General features: G+C 42.2%; 2 protein-coding genes across 7 annotated transcripts in view; one reads left to right on the forward strand and one right to left on the reverse strand.

Annotated features, from left to right (window-relative positions):
* The first annotated feature begins 1,623 nt into the window (after positions 1 to 1,623).
* On the forward strand, positions 1,624 to 3,249 carry insl5a (insulin-like 5a). Its single transcript, XM_005733108.1, has 2 exons — positions 1,624 to 1,969; positions 2,892 to 3,249. The coding sequence occupies exons 1-2, from the start codon at positions 1,798 to 1,800 to the stop codon at positions 3,020 to 3,022; spliced, it is 303 nt and encodes a 100-aa protein (XP_005733165.1). The 5' UTR covers positions 1,624 to 1,797; the 3' UTR covers positions 3,023 to 3,249.
* A 1,506-nt stretch (positions 3,250 to 4,755) lies between these two features.
* The window catches only part of sgip1a (SH3GL interacting endocytic adaptor 1a), a 77,480-nt gene continuing 66,060 nt past the window's right edge, over positions 4,756 to 16,175 (reverse strand). For all 6 annotated transcript variants that reach the window (XM_013910876.1, XM_013910875.1, XM_013910874.1 and 3 more), the window contains 8 exons: positions 13,105 to 13,164; positions 12,049 to 12,160; positions 11,156 to 11,311; positions 9,893 to 10,028; positions 9,562 to 9,764; positions 9,258 to 9,322; positions 8,540 to 8,704; positions 4,756 to 8,210 (listed from right to left, as the gene is read on the reverse strand). In XM_013910876.1, the coding sequence (XP_013766330.1) occupies positions 8,188 to 8,210; positions 8,540 to 8,704; positions 9,258 to 9,322; positions 9,562 to 9,764; positions 9,893 to 10,028; positions 11,156 to 11,311; positions 12,049 to 12,160; positions 13,105 to 13,164 (920 nt within the window). In that variant the 3' untranslated portion in view covers positions 4,756 to 8,187. The remainder of the gene's footprint in view (positions 8,211 to 8,539; positions 8,705 to 9,257; positions 9,323 to 9,561; positions 9,765 to 9,892; positions 10,029 to 11,155; positions 11,312 to 12,048; positions 12,161 to 13,104; positions 13,165 to 16,175) is intronic.

Below are 16,175 nucleotides of genomic sequence, written 5' to 3' on the forward strand. Positions count from 1 at the left end.
GGTAATCTAATTACCGTTTTTGCGATAGTAATCCCTTACTTTACTCGTTACTTGAAAAAAGTAATCGGATTACGCGTTACTGCCCATCTCTGCTGGTGACCTTTAAGATTTGCAGTTAATCTCAGCACTGCCTGACAGACAGAATCCAGCTTGTGTAATCAGTGTGACGATGCGTGCACGCAAATGACGTTGCCATTTGTTTCTTAATATCCCGATTTACATGTCAGGGACAGTAAACCTCCAGTTTCAGAATTTTTGTACAACCATAATTACAAAATGTGTAAAATGTGAAAATCAACAGAATGCAGCGATGTGCAAATCTAAAACATATCAAGACGCATCAATTTGTTGGTGCCATACAAATAAAACGGGAATGAATTGAATCCTGCTGCTGTTGCAGTATCTGAAGTATGCATCAACTTGCTGGAATATTCAAGGCCTCCCCTGAAGGATGGCAGCACACGTTGCTCTAAAACCTGTACATAGCTTTTAGCACTGATGTTGCTTTTCCAGATGTTCAGGTTGACTGTTTCATGCGCACCTTTGACTTTGAACTGAGTGCTGATGAAAAGTCAGAGGGTCCCTCCCCTCTTTGGTGCAGAGGACGTGTCGTCCATGTTTTCTAAAAAGAATTTCAAATTTCAATTGACCTGACCACAGAACAGTTTTTCACTTTACCACAGTCTATTTTGTCTCGCCCAGCAAAGGTGGCGAGGTTCATGCATCATCTTCACACATGGCTTCATCTCCCATGACAGAATCAGGTTCAGATTCTCTCATTTTTTTAAAATTATCTTTTGTACTGTAGACAGATGAGGTGTTCAATGTTTTCACAGTTTTAAGTGTTCGGCAATTTGTAGACACACATTGTTGCAGATTGGTGAAACGCTGCCTCTCTAAGATGCTATCAGCCTAATGAGTTGGAAAATGAAAGGTTATTATTTCTTGAACAAGGTCAAAACACCGACTTCATGTATAAACTGTTATAGTTACTGTATCTCCGTGTGTCCTGCAGAAGAATAAAGGGTAGAGTTTGCTATTATGGAATTGCTCATCAGACAGAACCGTTGGTTTGGTTTGGATGAAAGATTAAGAGTTAGAAAATACTGCTTGATTCTACTATTTGAAAAATATTTTTATGTGTCTGTATATTTTTGTTGTTTTCTGCTGCTATAACTACGCATCATGCCCATCTAACATAATTTCATATCCTCCGCTGTTAATGATCGAGCTGAAATGTCACATCGCACCATCAGCAGCGCCGTAATGACCGCATGATGGACTGTCAACATTGACTTGTTTCCTCTTGTATGACCCAAACTGCTGTAAAGTCAAAGACAGACGGGCCATCAGAGCGTCGTAAACAGAAGAAACATCTGTTTGATTCGAGGGGGAATCACTTTGCATCCCTTAATTAGCCATGCAGAGTAGTGAAGGTCAGCGCAATCATGGGTAATGGGGGGGTGTTAAGGGGGGGCTGCACCATTGCTAATGTGATTGCCGGCCGAGTTGTAAAAGGCTCATGCTCGTAACTCTTATTTAGATGGCTGAAAATGGTGATGGTGGAGATAACCGCAAGCACAACAAGTTTTGTGTGTGTGTGTGTGACTGGGATGGGCTAAGGGCTGGTTAGAGGGAGGTGGAAAGACACTCGGCATCAATGAAGTCAAAGGTGGATTGAATCTAATATAAGGAGGATGTGAGCGGCGGATCAATAACCGAGAGAGCGGCAGGATAACAGACAGAATCAGAGAACAGCTGTGGTGGGCTTGGAAGAGCAACAGTCAGATATCCAGCATGCGTGCTCTGGTGGTTTTGCCTCTGCTCTTGTGCGCAGTGGTGTGTGTGGATCAGGTGAGAGCGCAAGTGACGGCAATGAAGCTGTGCGGTAAGCAGTTAATCAACGCCATCTCCTACACCTGTGGAGCGTCCCGCTGGAGGAGGTTCTTCAGCGAGCCAGACGTGGATGGTGAGAAAACTCTGCTTTTAATCATTTCGCACAACAGCAGGGACGCGCTGTTAGTAGCTGCGTTTCTTTCTATAGTTTCATTTGCTACAAGTTTCAGACTTTCTTCAAGAAAGAACGATGCAGAAAAAGTCAGTAACAAACTGTGTATTTACCCTTTAATTTATATTATTTAAATTGCAGTGAGGGTGTAACCGCGTTCAAGAAAAAAATAGAAATATCATTTATATCACTTTTTTTTTTAATGGCATGTTTTCGAGTTACCACCTCAGTGCAGTTTGCCCACACAGTACTTCTTCTGTATCTGCTTCTGAGGCTTAAATGAAACCCAACACAAGCTAAAGTTTGTGCTTTCTAACCAGGCTGCCAGTTTTTGCTACACCTCATGTGTTATGTTATTAATTCACCGGCTGACGCGCAGGGCTTCTCCAAACAGGTGTTTCCCAGCACAGCGACGCACAGTCTGCCAGAGGAGTCAGCAGCTCAATGATTAAATGCTGTAGCTGGCGGCTCCCCGGGCGTCTTCTCTAATACACCACACAAATAAACCCAGTTAGCGTGTCAGCCGTGCTGATCGGAAAGCGTAAAGTGACACTGAAGAAGACAAATAAGACCGAGCTCATCCGTGCAGTCATTTAGCGCTTCCTTATTTAAAGGGAACATGGACGAATTACACAGGATGCGTCTGAAAGCAGTGCTTCATCAGTGCACTTGCTGAGAAACACTGTCGGCTAAAATGAACTGCTATAGAAAGCATTTACTGGAAGTCATGTTTAAAGTAAGGTGAACAGAGTTTCCCGCACAGTTACATTCAGATTGTAAGGGTAAAGTTACACTATTAATGCGTTTGCAGAGGACCAAGTTAAAGGCTTAGATTCTAAAACCTCCACTCAGTGTTCATTGATGTGTTTTGTTCTGCCTACAGGGGAGCAGAGCAGCTTGGAGAAGTTCAGCAGTTTGGCCTCAGAGATGACCAAACGGGATAATAACATCTTCCTGGCCAACATGTGCTGTCAGGTGGGCTGCAGGAAGACCGACCTCGCCCACTTCTGCTGAGGACAATCCTCTCACTTTTGTTGTTGTTAAAGTGACTATAATGACTGTGTACCTTGCTAAGAACCAAATCTGACTCACGTGGCGAACTGTTATGATCTCTGTGCAACTGTTAAACTTTGTGGAAGTGAATCTGGATGAGCATCTCTGAACATGTTCCTGAACCCGAGCTGTACATGTGCGACCATAAATAAATGTTTTAAAATCAGTTGTCTTTCTTGCAACCTTCACCTGTATTTGGTCTTTTTTTTTGCTGCTTTTGTCAAATAAATATTCTATTATAACACCGGGATTCAATTCTGCAAAGGTTTGTTTGTTTGTTTTTTACTCCAAATACTGGACAACGTGTGAACGTATCAAACTGGATCACTAAGACCCCCCCACGCAAAAGTAAGCAAGTCTGTACACAAGTACATGAATAAGTAACTAAACCAGCTGGCAGAGCAGGTGTGCACAAACGCCCACACACCACTTACACATGACCCTTAGGCAACAACCCAGCCCCGCCTACAAGGGGCGGTACTTAGAGCAGATTTCACCTCTCACGTAAGCACGCAACAAGAAAATCAACTACACTCGTAACCAGCTACAAATCCACCAACTCCTCTATGCTCTTATTCCAAATCCAGCTTCAGTCAATTAGCATTTTATGAAGTAAAGGAAAGCGCAATAGCATCAATAACCTGTGGTTTATTTTCCCTGGGTGAATTTTATTAATTCAAGTTGATTCCACTATATCATTTTCTATTATTTTCTATGAAACAATAGCATCTTTGGCCTGGCTAGCTCCTGTCAGGCTTTGGGCTCAAAATGACCATAGAATCCATATTTACAGTGTTAGCTGTCCTAGCGTACGTGGCACACAAACTAGCTTAGACTGACGGGAAGAATGAAACTGATTTTACACATGGAAATCATTAAAGCTTTAAAATTCAGCTAATTTAATGAGATGGTGGCAGAGCAGACAGGATTAAGGGAACATCAAAGCTACTGCGGTTCATCCTCAGAGGTGTATGTGTTTGGACCAAATTGGATGGGAATCCATCCCATAGATGTCAGGATTCCCCCGACAGGAAAATTCAGAAGATTGTAATCCTGCTGCCATCATGTGCAAATCACACTAACCAGCCACTTGTACAAATGCAAACATAATCAAATTATAGCCTTCAGTTCTAGCCATGACCAGCAGTTTACCACTGGATACAGGTTTACATACCTTGGTTTTAACCACTTGTTACAATGAAGGAACACAGAAGAGCATCTGTGAACCATGATGTAGTAGCAGAAGAACACAGTAGGTGCCAGATGTTTAGTGCCACAATGTCACAAAGCTCAAATCATCTCAAACTGATGTCTTGAACATGTCGTAACCTCACTGTACTCAAATGGGCTGCAGAGCCTCCAGATCTCAAGCCAGCACACTTTGGTTTGGTGGACCAGGAGATTTACATCGTGGACGTGCAGCCGACAAATATGACCATGTGATGCTATCACGTCAACACAGATCCAAATCTGAGGAATATTTTCAACAACCTGTTGAAGCTGTGCAGTGAAGAATGGCAGCAGTTCTAAGGGCAAAATTAATTAAACAAAATCCGTCCCATATTTTTTGGGGGATATTTCAGCCAAGGTCAAAAGTTTAGACTAACATCGCTAAAGCAACCTGCTGAATGGGAACAAATAAAACCTCACAATATTACTTCATAGAAGCAAAACAGCAAACACAAACATCCAGTTATAACTTTTATTGGTTTTGGAAAGAAGCAAACTAAATTTCTCAGATCATCTTAGCGTTGTTATGTACTGTACAAACAGCTTTCACATGTGTTTGAGGTTAATGGTAAAGAACCAAAAAGCATTCTTGCTTATAGCACACAAACACACTCGTTGCTCTCGTCTCAACATTAACACAAGGTAACTGACACTCAGCACAACACGTCATTTCAGCACTATTGTCACAAAGCCCCACCGTTTGACCGCATGCTTTGCATCCAATAATACTGCAGGATGAATTCGCCATGAAGATGAAGCTCTTGTGTTTTGATGCACTGAAAATTTTAAACGCTGTTTCCAGAAATACAGTGAAAAAGGTTTGTGATCAAACAGACGTGTAACCATAAGTGTAGGAGTAATTCTACACTGATGCACCGTGGGTGGCATGTGTGGTGGGTTTCTGTAGATAATGCTGTAGTGACTGTTGCACTGTTTAGCTTAAAGAAGGTAGCAGCATTGTCTCGGGCACGTGGTCTTCCATTTAGCTCGATGAAAGACTGACATGACTGAAAAAATGCGTCACCAAACAAAAGTATTATCAAGAACTAAACGGCACCAATCATCCATCGTTCCTCACACCAACAAAATGCAACTTTGCCGTTCTCTCAGCCTGGGTCTGCACAAGATCAAAGTACAAATGAACAGACTCATTTGAACTGCAGGGCCCAAAAACTATCCAATCAGATGTACTGCATCGCTGAATTGGTGTACTGACGTCAGGATACCGTCCTAAATCAGCTCGAAATGCTTGAGAGCTCTGAGAGGACCGTGATTGGTTACATTTAGTTGATTGCCAACACAGAGTACAGTACAGAGGTTTTTCAATTACACTTCACGCACACTTTTTGTTCTTCACGTTGAGTGTCGGAGCATTCAGGAAGTTCAGCATCATCAGCACAGTGTTTTTCACATTAAACAACACTTTTTAAAAATATTCAGCTTATTCTCCTTAACACGGGACTGACTATCTGGGGTACACACACATAAAATACGAAAAAACAAAACGTAAAACAAAAAAAGAAAAAGAAAGCATTTTGGTCGACTTAACCTCGCTCCACAACCTCATTTAAATCATGTCATCTCACAGAGACCGTTACAATTATGCAAAATAAAGCCATGGATTCAAGCACTGGCTGGATGACTGGGATTTGCTCACGATATGAGGGTATGATATGAGGGAGTTTAGGTACCAGTGAGGTAAATGGAAACAGGAAGGAAGGTTTTCTTGTGATCTGCCGTCAAACTGAAGGTAGAGGAAAGAACTGAGAACACTAGATGATCAGGGTTTCCTTATTGTTTTATTACAGCTAAGTTTGAAGTAAGGAAATGAGCTGGTCCCAGTAAACAGTTCCTGTTCCAATACTAGTACCATGGTCACTAAACTTCATCTCTGCAGCCGTTTTTATGGTTTTTGTCTTCCTTGAAGGATGAGTTTGACATTTTGGGGGGGAAAAACCAACCTTGACCAGGAGCCATATTGGTTAGCTTAGCAGAAAAACTGAAACGGGAGGGAAACGGCTAAGCTAGCGTTGCTAAAATATAAGAGGCTAAAACATCTACAGTTTGATGCTTGCTTCTCTTGAGAGTGCGCACTGCAGCACAGCAATGTGATTTACTGGCATGCTAATGGGATGAGTGCACGTTCACTGCAGTATCCCTGGTGATTTAGCATATTAGCATGCTAAAATTAGCTCACCAGAACAAGCATAAATAAGGCTAGGGGAACATTTATTTAATAAACCAAAGTCATGAACTAATGAAAAGTCTGACCTGGTGATGGCGCAAGAGAAAATGACAGGGTGTTACTAAAATGCTGCCTTTTATCCTGACAGAGACATCAACGTCTAGCGTGGATGAACGCCATTAGCATTTTCGGACCCATGCAGTACTCTCAAGCTAAATAAACTTGTTAATGACGAATACAACAGGGTGTTTTTACACCCTTGTATTAAAGAAGAAACATGACACTGTGTATTAATCAGCTTTCTAGGTGCTGACAGACACAGACTGGCAAGCCTTTCCCGGCCTTTTTAGCATGCTAGCAGTTTCCTGGCAGATGTCACACGCATCATCCAAAAATGTCAAACTTATTCCTCAAAGCGTGAATCTTGGCCATGTAATAGCTAACTCTACATTAACACTGCTTTCACAAAGCATTACACAGAATCCAGAAAGATATTTATCTTTTGTCTTTAAATTACCCCTCCCCCACCCATATATAGGTCAATTCTTCTGTTGCACTTGAGTTAAAAAATTATATCTGAAATAAATTCAAAAAATTAGACCTTATACTGTACACAGGTTACCCAACTACACAGATAACAAAAAATGAGAAGGAATTTAAATATTTATACCTTTAAGGGTTCGAGTCGTGTGATACCATTCAAACTCTATTCATATACAGAATCACGTTTTATACAACAAGTCATTGTCATCAATAAATAAAAATAGAATGCTGTCATGTACTCTGCAGTCTAACACTGCTGTCCTGTGAACAACAGGAAGGCTATCTGACGATACGAGGAAAACACCAAACGCCCTTTAAGATATACATTTTCGACTTAAATGACACTTTGTACACTTCTTTTGTTCTGACACGAAAACATAGTTCCTTATTTTACCAGTGAAACTGACTAGTCATTGCAGCTGCCTAACATCCTTACAACCTCCCTGCATGCGAGTGTATATAACAGAGAAATAGAATAGTGGCTTGACTGGCTAACTGGTGTCTTTAGCAGGATGTGTCATGTAATACCAGCAGGCGATGCTTGGAAATCTAGTTTCATACAGGTCGTACACAAGCACCAAGAAGAAGGACCCACTTTTACCTGTGACAGCTGATGGTGTGTCATGTGAAGCAGCTACATGGATCAGTGCAAAACAGTGAGTACACCTCTCGTATTCTTATCCCAGAGGTTGAGGACCGGGCTGTTTACTAACTTCATCCCATCCAACTCTGGATGTGTTCAGATTTGATGCACGTCTGACCACAACGAGGATTTTTTTTTTTTAAATGGCCCAAATTTTCACATTAACAAGAATCAAAAATCTGTTCCTTCCTTGTTTGGTCAGGCAGCTGCAGTGAAAAACTTTAAAAACACCACCACGCGTTGACCAGAGGAGGACGGAGACAGAGGCACAGACTACAGAGGAGGAAAGAACCCATTTGTGTCTAAGTGCAGCAATACAGATGTTATGAAATGAATACAAATACAATAATTACATGACCTATAACAGTTCCACAATGTTATATGCAAGTTATACAATACTGCTGGGCGGGCTGCAGACCTGTTGTGTGGGTTCAGAAAAGGATCACAGAGTCTGTCTGGTGTCCGTCTGTCCTCTGTCCTCGGCGTCGACCTCAGTCCACTGCGTTCACTTTGTTCAGCGATGGGTCAGTTATCAGCCAGGTATTTTCCTGAAAGACGTCAATTAGAAACTAAGTGCTTATCTGTATAAATGAGATGTGACATTTCATTAGTTTTATGTTTTATTAAGTAGCTGCAATGAAAGGATTCAAACTTATTCTACTCAGGTAAGCTTTACCAAGTTACTAAAATAATCCTAAAACTGACTTTTATTACCGTGTGGATTCATCTAAGTCTTTTCAAGTCCTACTATATGCACATTATCTTAACCTAAACATACATAAAGGAAAATGTCTTTTGTTAACATTCAGGAATTGGCTGGCTAAGCCTTCGTGTAGCAGTAATGAATATTTTATTTTGAAAACCCCATCTGACTGACCTGCAGCAAACCTCTTCTTGATGAGCGAGAAGCGGTACCCTGGCCCAGCCAGCTCGATGCCACAGCCTGACAGGGTGCTGCCTTCGCTGGTAAACTGCACCGCCAGTGGAGCCGGTTTACTCGGACCTTCTGTTAGCTGAAAGCGTGCTAACAACGAGCCCACACCTGAGGGAGGAGAGTGAGAGGATGAGACCAAGCCCCAAAATGTTTAATATTTAGAAACCACAAAAGCAAATATGTAACAACATGAAAAATGGGCAACATCTCTACAACTGCAGATCTCATCTTAAAGAGAATTCATAATCTAGTTTCGTGTCTTCATCCTGGAGGTCAGGTCACTGATGGGTGTCCTTGCCCTGTAAATGACAGTGTGGGTCTAATGATGGCAGGTTGCGATCTGGAGCACAAATCAAACCAAACTTGGTCAGAAGAAACTGTAAATACTCCACAGCTGCTACCGTGGGCACTCGTTTACTTTATCCTATTAAAAAATAAAAGCTCATTGTAAACATCAGCTTTGATGAAGTAACTGTACCACTGCTGTCCAACAGGGGGCAGTGTTTACTGTGGGCATGAGACTTCCTCTCCATCTTGTCGTCCTCATCTGCAGTTGTTCCATTTTCAGCATTTGTACACCAGCCACACACATGCACCACGTGTCCTCCCAACATTTATGTTATTTAAAGAAACAGGTTAAATCATCATTCAAAAGAAATACCTCCATTTTCAGATTTGTGGGAGATATCGGGGATCTTCCACAGGATTCGTTGCTGGTCTGCATTCCTACCAGGATTAGGAATAAGAGAAAACCATTAAAGGATACAACATAAACAGGTGAACAGGTCATTGAAGGTTAACCTCAAAACCTGACAGCACGGCACTCCCAGATATGGCACAGGATTTTATCTCTTGTCTAAATAACATTTGGAGCAATAAATGCATCAAACTGCCTCCTTTACCCCCTTAATCTGTTCAGCCGTGTAGCTTAATACTGTGTAACAACAAGTCTAGAAAGACCGTACCATGCAGCAGGAGGTAGGACAGCCTGTAGCTTTGAAACGCCTCCATCAACGGGGACGAGGAACTGAACGTTGTTGAGGGCCATCGGCGTCGACATGGCCTCCCCGTTGTATTTGTAGTCTATCCTCAAGTCAGTGCTGGTGGGCTCACACCTCCAGCTCACTGCCAGGTTCAGAGGAGTCGACTGGAGGCCCTGTGTTGACACCTGGCAAACACGTGGTTTGATAAAAGCCTGTTCACACTGAAACACCCTAAACAGCTGAACATGCTTCAACTGAAGGAGTTCAGTGTTTGGGATTTAAGCTACTCTCAAAATCCCAAATCCAAGGTTACCTGATACTTGAGCATGTCCACGTTGTAGTACGTCGCTTGTGGTTTCTGCTCTGCCACCTTCTTTAAATGCGATATCAGGTTTGGCATATTTACCCAGAAGTCCTTGCTGTCAGCCTTGGCTTGCGTGGTGGTGTCGCTGGTGGAGGAATCGCAGTAAAGAGCCCGATCAGAATTCAGACGTTTCACAGGACTGCGGTGATTTTCTATTGAAGTGACTAAACACAGCCGTTAGACTTCAGCGGTGTGCTGGTACGAAACGACTGTTCAACCAGAAAAAACAAGTTTTTTGGGAGGAAAATGTGACTTTTCCTCAGAGTCAGTGTGACCCAACGATGATCCAGATGTGGTTGGTGGTCGTTAGATCACACAGACTTTACAGGTGCTGAGAATAAAGTAAAAACTATTTTTAAGTAGCTTTTCTAAAAACAAGAAACACGCAGGAGGCTGGAAAACATCAACATTTGACAGCTGTAATAAACAAATGAATCATAATTAAAAACAATGTTTATTCTACTGTGAGGTCACGTGACTTCATGCTATAACGATGTGTGATATTTTGCATAATTTAATTTTAATTTTAAAGATCACATCAGGCGGTTTATCAGGCGTTTCACAACAAATGCAACACAGTTATCTGCCTGCACACTCAGACGACCTCATGATGACTCCACACTCACTCAGCGCTCATTTTGGAAATAAGCTCACAAAATTTACTCATCTGAAGTGGTCAAAAGACCCCGAATAAACCACAGGGGGCTGTAGATGTTTGATGAGTCAGTTCACTAGCACATGTCAGCGCTGCAAACATAGAAACATTCACGCCATCACCTCGACCTCCCCGAAACCTCTTTACTCCTTGTTGTTGGTCACATGTTGCTCTCCTGATGTTTTACAGTCTGTGTGACATCAAACTTGCTGTGTCACCATAGATAATAAGGTGACTTGCATAACAAAAGTCATTAAAATTTAATGTCAAGTGTGGCATGCTTATTAAAAATAAGTATCGCACATGCTCTGTAAGTGAAATTAAAATGATGCATAATTTGCAACAGGTACATCTGATTTGGTTTTAATCACGTTTGGTTACACGGGACCACATATAACATGTTAGGTATTACTGGGTGACGCTAAAGTTAGACAATAATGTATTTAGATTTAGTTATGTATTCCCAGAAAGGTTGGCTCGATCTTTTCACATCTTCCAGCAAAAGCTGAGTTTTTATTTTTTTAACTGACATGTTGAGTTTACGGTGGTGTCATTACCAGCAGAGGAGCTGGGGGTTAGGCAGCACATGCTCCAGTCGACTGTAGTTGGTTATGCTGAAGGTTAGCACGGCGGGGGACGGGTTATTGGCAAAGTGCCGCGTGATTCCCGCCGGAAACGACAAAACCATCTCACCTATGATCTTCACAACACACCTGAGAAAGAGAAGCGAGAGGAACACTGCATGAAAGACTGCAGAGAGACACACAAATGCACAAATCACACATGACTTCATTTCCTTTTGATAATAAAACTAAACACACAGTCTTAATGCGTTTCTGCTATTGACTGAATCACTACATTAAAAGCTCTGCCAATCACAGCTCACACACTATTACAGCAGTAAAGCCCCGATCAGAAGCAAAATCAATAACACATCAGTTCATCTTAATCCACAACTCAGAGCAACAAAAGCAAACTGTGCCTGTTTACATGACTCTGCAGGAGGAAATTCAAGTACAAAACATACAAAACTGGATTCATTGTAACAAAATCCACCAACACTGTTCTTATGTGTTTATAGTCTATAGTTCAACCAAGTGTTTGTTAGTGGACCTGCATACTTCCTCACATATTCACTATAAACACTGTGTGACAGGATTGTGGATGTTTGACCATATTAACTACAAACACATAATGCTGTAAACACGTGTGTGTCCAGAGCTCATCAGATGCTTCATAAATCAAACTGTCATTTCTGACAAACACAAAAGCATCAAACAAACATTACAGCCGCTTTAGATGGTAAACTGGGACAAACTTAATAAACCCCGTCGACCATTATCCTTTAAATATTGTGGTAAAACGTAGTCAAACTTTTTTTACTCATCATCCACAGAAAAAATAAATAAATACTCAGGGTTTTCTACTGTGACAGGTAAAGGAGACCTACTTGTTGGGATCGGCTCCTTTAAAGAAGGTGTTGACTGTTTCCGTGAACGCAGCCGCCACAGGAAGCGTGTCCTGAGCTCCCATGGTGAGAGGACTGGGCCCTCGAGAGCAGCCTACGAGTAACCAACCCACACGTACACATTTGTAATTAAAATAAATGCTGTGCTCCACTGTTGCTGTTTGATTTGTTGAGGTTGCTGTCAGAGACAGAATTACATTCAAATTATAACCATTTTCTAATTCTTAAGCCTAAACTTGATATTAATATATCCAAACTTCAGCCCTGAATACAAACACTTCAGCAGAAATCACTACATGAAAAATAGATGATCCAAATCTTAAACTACGCTCTCTGTGTCAAACTGTGTGTGGAGAAAATAAGGAACGAAACATGAACAAATTAAGAGTGATGAAATGAAATGAAACAAATACTGGTGTTAGTAAAGAGGCACGAAAACAGCACATTATATGTACGGATGATACCCATTTCTCTCTGCTCTTTGACTGTGAACTGCTTCCAATGTCTCCCTCAGATTAATGCATTTCTACACAGAGGGTTATACATGTCTGTTTTTAACTGAATAAGCACAGCTGGATGTTTTTAAAGAGACAGAGGCAGACATAGAGCAAGGCAGATGTGCATGCGTACTCCAGACATGCTGACAATTTTTGTATTTTTTGGACAAGATCAAAGATCATCAGAGAGCCCACGATCAAACACCCAGCAGGTAAAATGATGACAGTACAGAGAAAAGTGATTAGTAAAGTAGACAAAGACTGATGAGTCTTTAGGGAATGAATCAGTGCAGACATGATGAAAATGAACATCATCATCAGAAGAAGTTAGAGGGAGATATTGCACCGCATATCTGGCTCTAGGTGAGGGGGCTCAGTCAGGGCGATAGCATGGCCAGGGTTAGGGTAATGAAGGGATGATGATGATGGAGGAGCCAAGAGGGGAAGGAGGAAAGGGGGAGGAGAGAAGAAGGCCAAAGCTTGCACGAATGAGCCTCGTAATAACGTGTGTGCGCGCTACCCTGTTGCAGGGAAAACTTACCTTCGAAGGTTAAATAAAACTTCCCTCTGTCAAACCATACAAGGGATGGCTGGTCATTCTCTGTGAGGGTTCGAGGGTAGAGGGAGGGAGGGTCGGGAAAGGAGGACGAGGAGGAGGGAGGAGGTACAGGGATGAAAGGCGGGGAAGTGGGTGAAGAGGGGTGAGAGGGGCAAGGAGAGAAGGACAGTAGCGTGAGTCTCACATGGCAGGTCTATTACACGTCACAGTGAGGTGAAACGTGGAGGTGGAGGCTGGGGGCGAAAGAGGACAAAGGGTCGAGGAGCATGTGACAAGATGGGTGATGCACAGTGGTCTTTTTTTGTTTGTGTTGGGGGAGCCAACGTTTTCTCCAAAGCAAAGCATTAGAAACAAGCTGACGTTCCAATTCAGTGACCCTAACTTTCATCAACAGATACCCGAGTGTTAAAACTGTGATCAGGTCTCACAACAGGCCTTCAGTTATGAAACACACTGACGCTGGCCGCTATGCATGAGGATGGTCTGCAGAGGGAAGCCATGAGACTGAGATCAGACGATAGCAGGGAGGCGGCGAGACTGTGGTTCCCTGCACGCCACGTTTCAGGTGCAGATGCTTTTACAAAGACACCTGAACCGCCCTCACGGACACCAGGGAAAAAAAGAAGACGACTCAGAAAGTCCCAATTAGTAAGCAACAGAAAAAAAACGAGATAAACAGCTTAAACCAAATTAAACCATATTTCAGCTCATTTTCTGACTTTTTTAATAATATAATAATAACATGGTAATGAACCTGAACACTGGTGGATCCTGTTTCCCCCAAATGCATTTAAAAGAATAAGAAACGTTAAACTGGAGCAGTAGCATTTTTCTAATGATCTGCACTCCAGCTCTAATGTGACTCCAACAGGTCTGACGGATGAAAAATTGTGTACTTTTTTGTCACGCTGACACTGTAAACTTTGCAAATACTCCACAAAAACAGGGGAGGCCTGTTCCTCTCCATGCTATGGCCGTGGGCTCCTGTGGCTAAAGGTCTGGGAGGACTAAGAGTGTCGGGTGATGGAACGATGAGAGCGGCAGACTGCTTCAGAAAAAGAACAAAAGGGCGGGTGTTCAGATGGGGAAGGCGGGGGTCCGGTAATATGTCGGGCTCTATGTTGAAGAGAGCGTGGGCGACAGGTGTGAAAGGTGAGCGGCAGAGGTCAAGCGTGGGAGCAGACCGATGCTTTACAGCCTGGTTGAGAGATTGGTTGAACTCGAGGCCGTGTCGTGCACTCCTGTTGTAGACTGAGGATGGCATGAATACCAAGCAGCTGCTGCCTGTCTAATTCAGCCTAAATCTCACGCCAGGCTTCAAATGACTCTAAGCAGAAGCACTGATCTGACGGTACAAGTGAGCTGGTGAGTTTGAGTGCGCGTGAGAGGGAAAAGACAGACAATGTGGATCTCGAGGTCCGACAAGATAAAGAGCTCCTCAGACATGCTAACAGCACACAAACACTCAAACACACTCTTGTGCTGCAAACTGAGAGCAGAGGTATCTGGGAGCAACCGCACTGCACGCACAATGTGTGTCGCCGAGAGACGAGACAGGAGGTTGCCATGGGAACATGGCGAGACAGTCACTGGTGCACAGTCATAAAACAGAGAGAAAAGTCTTAGAAGCGGGCAGATGGGCCGGGGGGTGGGGGGCACTTTTTTTGGAGTACTATGCAGTAGATTCAGCTTTTTGTGTCACCACAGCTTTCATTTGTTTCCTGGCAGATTTCACTGTGACATCCAAGAGAATGAGCGAGAAAGACAAGGAAGAAATGACAAAGATATGCAGATAAAAAGAGACTGTTATATGCATTCGATGGCTGAGAAATGCGTGGGAAGGTATGAGGAGTAAAACAATGTAGAAGATTGGTGGTTTCACTGAAAAATGATGCCATATTCAAAAGGAAAAGAAATAATGTCTGGTGCGTCCTTACATCTGTGCACGAATCAAAGCAGATGAGTGAAAAAAGGAGGAGTAAGAAAAATGATTTGGTATGCACTGTGCTTCTAAAGCCTGACATGAGGCTACAAAACCTGTTGACCTCCATCTAAAGAAGGCACAAAACACTCACTGATGGCCTTTACCCTTCTTTGTGCACTGCGCTCCGGGTAAAGAGCATCCAAATCCAAAAACTCAAAACAAGCACTCACCAAACCCTTACCTAACCCGCCCCCCGTCCCCATGTGGAGGAGGAGGGGGGGTGCTTTACCCTACCTGCAAACGAATCAAAGTGTCTCTCAAAGGTGGGAAGTTTGTCTACATATACATCATCCTCTGACGAGCCAAAGAGACAAACAGCAAAAAAACAAGCAAAAAGAAATCAAACCATGAAAGACAACGAAAAATGATCAGAACTGTGATGCACATTAAATTCAAATGGGAGAAAAACAAATATATTCAATTATAATAAAAATGCTGATGAAAATACAAAATTTAAAAAAGTGGTGAAACTTTAAAGGAGCCATTTAGAATATTTCATAATAAGCAGTTTCCGAGACTGTTTTCATGCACAAAGAATACAGATTAAATTAAGCGGCTGTAACAGAGACCTCAGTAAAAATGTCATTTATTCAGTCTGTCCCTGCAATTTGTTTAAAAGAGGAAGAAAGCACCCTCCAATCGGGGACTAGATTCTGCTTTTACATAACTGCTGCCTCCAGAATGTGTATTTATTTATTTTTTAGTATTATGACTCAGCTATGTTACAGTCTACTGAGATTTGCCATTATCCACTAAAAGCTGCACTGCGGGCTCCTCTAAAACCGACTCTACAGTTATCAAGGAGTAGAAATTGTTGTTGTGTCACTAATTCATTAAAGGATGGTTTGCACTTTAAAGTTTTCATATTCTCACCTCCTACTCACACCCTGCATGTGTGAGCATGAAAATGAATTCCCCTGTGTTTGCGTGTTAACGTGAATCAGATATCTATCTATATCTCTATATCTATCTATATCTCTATATCTCTATATCTCTATATATATATCTATCTATATCTCTATATCTATATATCTATATCTATATCTATATCTATATCTATATATATATA

The sequence above is a fragment of the Pundamilia nyererei genome, unplaced genomic scaffold (genome assembly GCF_000239375.1).
Source record: "Pundamilia nyererei isolate P.nyererei 1_Seehausen unplaced genomic scaffold, PunNye1.0 scaffold00050, whole genome shotgun sequence".
Classification (NCBI taxonomy): domain Eukaryota; kingdom Metazoa; phylum Chordata; class Actinopteri; order Cichliformes; family Cichlidae; genus Pundamilia; species Pundamilia nyererei.